Below are 7,500 nucleotides of genomic sequence, written 5' to 3'. Positions count from 1 at the left end.
GAAAATGAAAGGACGAGAGAATAAGAGAAAATGAAAGGACGAGAGAATAAGAGAAAATGAAAGGACGAGAGAATAAGAGAAAATGAAAGGGACTGCTCCTTCCGAGTGAAGAGCAAGACTAATGACGGTATTCCTCAGTGTCGATATTTCCAAAGACAAGTCATGGAAGAGAGAGGGTGGGCAGAGGGGGGTGGGGGGGGGGTAATGGCTGGTGTGGGTAAGAGAGTGGTTTGTGGTTTGTAGGTAAGTGGGCGGTTTGTGGTTTGTAGGTAAGGGGGCGGTTTGTGGTTTGTAGGTAAGGGGGCGGTTTGTGGTTTGTAGGTAAGTGGGCGGTTTGTGGTTTGTAGGTAAGTGGGCGGTTTGTGGTTTGTAGGTAAGTGGGCGGTTTGTGGTTTGTAGGTAAGAGAGTGGTTTGTGGTTTGTAGGTAAATGGGCGGTTTGTGGTTTGTAGGTAAATGGGCGGTTTGTGGTTTGTAGGTAAATGGGCGGTTTGTGGTTTGTAGGTAAGGGGGCGGTTTGTGGTTTGTAGGTAAATGGGCGGTTTGTGGTTTGTAGGTAAGGGGGCGGTTTGTGGTTTGTAGGTAAATGGGCGGTTTGTGGTTTGTAGGTAAGGGGGCGGTTTGTGGTTTGTAGGTAAGGGGGCGGTTTGTGGTTTGTAGGTAAGGGGGCGGTTTGTGGTTTGTAGGTAAGGGGCGGTTTGGTTGAGTAGTGGGGTTGTGTTGTAGGTAAGTGGGCGGTTTGTGGTTTGTAGGTAAGTGGGCGGTTTGTGGTTTGTGGTTAAGTGGGCGGTTTGTGGTTTGTAGGTAAAGGGCGGTTTGTGGTTTGTAGGTAAATGGGCGGGTTTGTGGTTTGTAGGTAAGTGGGCGGTTTGTGGTTTGTAGGTAAATGGGCGGTTTGTGGTTTGTAGGTAAGTGGGCGGTTTGTGGTTTGTAGGTAAGTGGGCGGTTTGTGGTTTGTAGGTAAATGGGTGGTTTGTGGTTTGTAGGTAAGTGGGCGGTTTGTGGTTTGTAGGTAAATGGGTGGTTTGTGGTTTGTAGGTAAGTGGGCGGTTTGTGGTTTGTAGGTAAATGGGCGGTTTGTGGTTTGTAGGTAAGTGGGCGGTTTGTGGTTTGTAGGTAAGTGGGCGGTTTGTGGTTTGTAGGTAAATGGGTGGTTTGTGGTTTGTAGGTAAGTGGGGCGGTTTGTGGTTTGTAGGTAAATGGGCGGTTTGTGGTTTGTAGGTAAGTGGGCGGTTTGTGGTTTGTAGGTAAGGGGGCGGTTTGTGGTTTGTAGGTAAATGGGTGGTTTGTGGTTTGTAGGTAAGTGGGCGGTTTGTGGTTTGTAGGTAAGTGGGCGGTTTGTGGTTTGTAGGTAAGGGGGCGGTTTGTGGTTTGTAGGTAAGTGGGCGGTTTGTGGTTTGTAGGTAAGGGGGCGGTTTGTGGTTTGTAGGTAAGTGGGCGGTTTGTGGTTTGTAGGTAAGAGGGAGGTTTGTGGTTTGTAGGTAAGTGGGCGGTTTGTGGTTTGTGGTTAAGTGGGCGGTTTGTGGTTTGTAGGTAAGAGGGTGGTTTGTGGTTTGTAGGTAAATGGGCGGATTGTGGTTTGTAGGTAAGTGGGCGGTTTGTGGTGTGTAGGTAAATGGGCGGTTTGTGGTTTGTAGGTAAGTGGGCGGTTTGTGGTTTGTAGGTAAGTGGGCGGTTTGTGGTTTGTAGGTAAATGGGTGGTTTGTGGTTTGTAGGTAAGTGGGCGGTTTGTGGTTAGTAGGTAAGGGGGCGGTTTGTGGTTTGTAGGTAAGTGGGCGGTTTGTGGTTTGTAGGTAAGGGGGCGGTTTGTGGTTTGTAGGTAAGGGGGCGGTTTGTGGTTTGTAGGTAAGTGGGCGGTTTGTGGTTTGTGGTTAAGTGGGCGGTTTGTGGTTTGTAGGTAAGCGGGCGGTTTGTGGTTTGTAGGTAAATGGGCGGTTTGTGGTTTGTGGTTAAGTGGGCGGTTTGTGGTTTGTAGGTAAATGGGCGGGTTGTGGTTTGTAGGTAAATGGGCGGTTTGTGGTTTGTAGGTAAGTGGGCGGTTTGTTGTTTGTAAGTAAGTGGGCGGTTTGTGGTTTGTGGTTAAGTGGGCGGTTTGTGGTTTGTAGGTAAGTGGGCGGTTTGTGGTTTGTGGTTAAGTGGGCGGTTTGTGGTTTGTAAGTAAGTGGGCGGTTTGTGGTTTGTGGTTAAGTGGGCGGTTTGTGGTTTGTAGGTAAGTGGGCGGTTTGTGGTTTGTGGTTAAGTGGGCGGTTTGTGGTTTGTAGGTAAGTGGGCGGTTTGTGGTTCGTAGGTAAGTGGGCGGTTTGTGGTTTGTAGGTAAGTGGGCGGTTTGTGGTTTGTAGGTAAGTGGGCGGTTTGTGGTTTGTAGGTAAATGGGCGGTTTGTGGTTTGTAAGTAAGTAGGTGGTTTGTGGGTAAATGGGTACTTGTAGGTTGTGGATAAGTGGGTGTTTTGTAAGAGTTTGGTTCGTGGTTCGTGTTGGTAAGTGGTTGGTTTGTGGTTCACGGACAGTGTCGGTTTGTTTTCAGTACATGGCTTGTGGCTAGTCTGTGTAAATGGTTTGTTGGTGTACGCATGCGCTGTGGTTATGCGGTTATGCGGTCAGGTCGGGAACAGATGTGCAGTGAGAGCGGTTGGTTAATGAAACTGTTACAAAATAGCCATTTGGGGAGGAGGGCGGAGGGTATATATCTGTCTGAATGATACAAAAACAATAACATTATAACTAAATGATATATTTATCTCGAAAGAAGTGCAACAGGATTTTGTTAAAGGATGAACCAGATGAGATATAAGCCCGACTTTCAAAATTATCTCTTGAGTTTTGAGACACGGCGGATTTGCAATGACGTAACACAATACGATGAACGGATTTTTTTTTTCCCCCTAAGTACTTCCATAACATTTCGTAACGGTCAGTACTGAGGTCAATTTACACTTGGCAGAGTGATGATGACTGATGCCAGGCTGACAGGTTGATGATGGTAGTTATTTGTTATTTCAAAGAGTGGTGATGATATTCACTTGATAATTAATATACTCGTGAGGATAATTACTTGAAATACAATGTTATTCACAAATGTTACACTCGTCAATCATCATCAACTTTTCACGCTTCAAAGTCGTAATAATAATAATAATAATAATAATAAGATGATAGCTAAGTAAATGATGACAGACGCATGAATGAATAAATAAATAAATAAACGAAACTATAAAAAGAAGTAGAATTGAGAGATATAATAAGAGTAACTGCGTAATTCTCTCCCTCTTCAAAATAACTTACACGAGTTCTTCCACGAACTCAATCCCTCCGTGTTACACCTTCCTCTCTTCCTCCATCCTCATGCATTCTCCTTTATCCACCATCTTTATCCCCGCATTATACGTTCTGCCTTCGTCTTCCTCGCTATCACTGACCTATCTCATTAGGTTAATTCTGCGTTCCTCGTTATGCCGCTGATTCCCCTGTTCTGTTGGGGATCCCTTCCTTATTCCTTATTCTGTTTGTCTTCCTGCTTGCCTTCTTCTTTTTCTCTGTTTCTTTTTCTTTATTTTTCCCTTCTTTTTCTTTCTCTCCCTTCGCTCTATTATTATTATCTACTTTTTTTTTTTTAGCTTTTCCCAATTGTTTGTTTTCCGAAATATCCATCATTTTTGTTTATGTATTTATTTCTCCTTTATATTTTCCTCTCCTATTCTTTCTTTTTCTTTGTAAATATATTTCTACTCTCTCTTTCTCTCTCTCTCATTCTTTTTTCCCCCTTTCTTCAGTCTGTTTATTCATATTATCTTTTTATTTAGTTTCTATCTGTTCTTCCATACAAGTGTTATCACCCTTCTCTCTCTCTCTCTCTCTCTCTCTCTCTCTCTCTCTCTCTCTCTCTCTCTCTCTCTCTCTCTCTCTCTCTCTCTCTCTCTCTCTCTCTCTCTCTCTCTCTCTCTCTCTCTCTCTCCCTCTCTCTCTCTCTCTCTCTCTCTCTTTCTCTCTCTGTCTCTCTCTCTTTCTCTCTCTGTCTCTCTCTCTTTCTCTCTCCCTCTCTCTCCCTCTCTCTCCCTCCCTCCCTCTCTCTCTCTCTCTCTCTCTCTCTCTCTCTCTCTCTCTCTCTCTCTCTCTCTCTCTCTCTCTCTCTCTCTCTCTTTCTCTCTCTCTCTCTCTCTCTGTCTCTCTCTATCTATCTATCTATCTATCTATCTATCTATCTATCTATCTATCTATCTCGCTCTCTCCCTCTCTCTCTCTCTCTCTCTCTCTCTCTCTCTCTCTCTTTCTGTCTCTGTCTCTCTCTCTCTCTCTCTTTCTCTTCACTCTCTCTCTCTCTCCCTCCCCCTCCCCCTCCCTCTCTCTCTCTCTCTCTCTCTCTCTCTCTCTCTCTCTCCTCTCTCTCTCTCTCTCTCTCTCTCTCTCCCTCTCTCTCTCTCTCTCTCTCTCTCTTTCTGTCTCTGTCTCTCTCTCTCTCTCTCTTTCTCTTCACTCTCTCTCTCTCTCCCTCCCCCTCCCCCTCCCCCTTTCTCTCTCTCTCTCTCTCTCTCTCTCTCTCTCTCTCTCTCTCTCTCTCTCTCTCTCTCTCTCTCTCTCTCTCTCTCTCTCTCTCTCTCTCTCTCTCTCTCTCTTTCTCTCTCTCTCTCTCTCTCTCTCTCTCTCTCTTTCTCTTCACTCCTAAATCACCCCTTTTTCTGCTCGTAATTGATATCCTTCCCTTCCCAATCGTTGTTCCTCCGACGTGACCATGGGATCTCCCCCCCCCCTGCCCCTCATCCCCTGACCCCTTCCCCCCCTCCTTCTCTACCTTTTTTTAAGCCCTCTACCCCCCCCCCCCTCCCCCACCACTCTTCTTATCCTTGCTCCTCTATTTCTTACTCCTCTTTCCTCTTTCCTTTTCTCCCTTCTTCTCTGTATCTTCTCCTTTTCTTCCTTCTCTTTTATTTATTTTCTTACATTTCTTCTCCTTTTCTCCTCTCTCTTTCTCCTCGATTCGCCCTTTTCCCTTCCCTCTCTTCTCTTTGTCCTCCCCTTCCTCTCTGCTTCCCATCTCCCTCCCCTCCGCTTCCCTCTCCTCTCCACCCCTCTCCTCCCCTTCGCTCGCCCTTTTCCCTCCCCTCCCCTCCCTCCCTTTCCCTCCATTCCCCTTACCTCCTCTTCCTTCCCTTCCCGCCCCCTCCCCTTCCCTCACTTCCCGTCCCCTCCCCTCCCCTCGCTTTATCCCACAAGATCGACAAAATCTCAAGATTTTCTCCTTTTCTCAACTGAATCTTGGAAAGGTTGAATCTCATCTTCAATCTCCTTTTCATATTTTTCTTCTCTTTCTTTTTTTTTTCGTTTTTTAATAGTTAAACTCGAGACATGTCTATAGTAGGATTCCATTGATAGACAAATATTGGGTATTGTTTAACTAAAGTGAAAATAAATATCCTAAAATATGTATCCACGAACATACTTCTTAACTCAATATATGCTTATATCGGTAAACGTTTACACAAAAGGATACATAAATAGTATCTCCACAAATACATACAAAAGCACAAATCAGCCGCACATACATAATAATGTAAACACTCATCCCACACCATACACACAAACCCAAAATACTCTCACTATACAACTCGCCTCGCCTAACCCTTCCGTGCAAATACCATTAATAAAGACGTACTTTATTACTGATACTAATACTAATGCTAGTTCCAGTTCCAGTACCATTGTTGGTATTGACACCAGCATAAATACCTACAACAATACTAATATCAATACTGATAATGATATTGATACAAATACTAATACTTATACTAATGATGAAAATAAGTGAAGTGTCGATTTACCGCTTGAGAAGGAATATCGTCTAACTTTAAATGTCGTGTTTTACCCTTTTCTTTATTACTATGTCTGTTTTTCATGTCGCAATTACTCACACGTTTTTTTCTGCATTTGCTTAAGAATACGAATGACTCTGACAGTAGCGGTGTCCAGTAATAGGAATACTTCTGACAGTCTCCATGTCAATTCATGCAAATACCACTCTCAGTATCTACGTTCACCAACAAGAAAACCTCTGACTGTATCTATGTTCACTAATAGGAAAGCCTCGTCTACCCTAATACAAATACCTCTGATAGTATCCGTCTTCCCTTATACGAATCCCTCCATCAGTATCTCTTATACGGCTACCTCTCTCTCCGTATCCGTGTCCACTCATACGAAAATCTTTCTTGTGTCCCCGCAGACGAATCTCCTTACACGGTGCACGCCCTCCCTCTCTGCGAGTACGCCCTCAACGCCTGCGAGCTCCTGCCGGGGTGCATCACGCTCTACGACCAGTTCCTCGAAGACTGTCGCGTCAAGGATGGCCAGTGCAGGATGAAGAACGCGTGAGTGTTTTCCTTTCTCTTTCCCGTCTTTCTCTTTCACTTAATTGTCTCTTTTTTCTAGGTGTCTTTTCCCTTTTTATTTGTTTGTTTGTTTGTTTTAAGGCTGATTATGTTTATTCCATTTTGTTTTATCTTTTTTATCATATTTTTATTTATTTTGATAATTTTGTTTGTTTTACTTTTGTTTATTTTTGTATTTTATCTATTTGATTTTATTATATCTTATTTCGTCATTTCTTTGTTTTTTACTTTTTGATGATAGTCTTATTACTCTTTTTAGTTGTTTTATTATCCTTTTGTTTTGTTTGTTTTTCGTTTTTGTTTTTTAAAACTTCTGTGGCCCATTTTCTGTCTTATTTGTAGTTTTATTGTCCTTATTGTTATAATTATTTTCCTTGTGATTGCTAGTGTCACACGTGGGAAATCATAAAGTTGTATCAAGAGAAATTAGTAATATTTAATTAGAAAAAGACATGCAAGCAGACACACACACATACATACATACATACATACATACATACATACATACATACATACATACATACATACATACATACATACATACATACATACATACATGCATGCATACATAAATACATACATACATACATACATACATACATACATACATACATACATACATACATACATACATACATACATACATACATACATACACATGCACATGCACGATGTACACACACACGCACACACACACACACACACACACACACACACACACACACACACACACACACACACACACACACACACACACACACACACACACGTGTGTGTGTGTGTGTGTGTGAGCATATATACATATACATACGAATATACGAATGTGAATATGTGTGCTGCAAATCATTATCATAAAACCCACAGCCTAAAATCTCGCTACACGCTTTCGCTGTATGAATATGCCATTTCGTTTTTATCAAAGTGAGCTTAACTTTTTAATAAATGTTCGAAGAGGAACAAAGAGCTCCAGTTCATTATCCAGGCAACAGTTGGTCTGACAAGTCATGTCCCTGAGGCAGGTGGGGGTGGGGGGGGGTGAGAGGGAAGAGAGAGACGAGGGAAAGCAATCACGAAGAGGAGAAAAGAGAATAAAGATAATAAGTAGCGGAGGAGAAAAGGT

General features: G+C 43.0%; 1 protein-coding gene across 1 annotated transcript in view; it reads left to right on the top strand.

The window, feature by feature from the left end:
- The window catches only part of LOC125031916, a 134,031-nt gene that overhangs the window by 75,349 nt on the left and 51,182 nt on the right, over window positions 1-7,500 (top strand). Inside the window, exon 4 of the mRNA XM_047622924.1 lies at window positions 6,215-6,359. Coding sequence (XP_047478880.1) covers window positions 6,215-6,359 — 145 coding nt within the window. The remainder of the gene's footprint in view (window positions 1-6,214; window positions 6,360-7,500) is intronic.

Source organism: Penaeus chinensis, chromosome 13, assembly GCF_019202785.1.
Source record: "Penaeus chinensis breed Huanghai No. 1 chromosome 13, ASM1920278v2, whole genome shotgun sequence".
In the NCBI taxonomy this organism is placed as follows: domain Eukaryota; kingdom Metazoa; phylum Arthropoda; class Malacostraca; order Decapoda; family Penaeidae; genus Penaeus; species Penaeus chinensis.
Note: the sequence above shows the minus strand (reverse complement) of the source record. Positions and strands in the feature narration are given on the sequence as shown.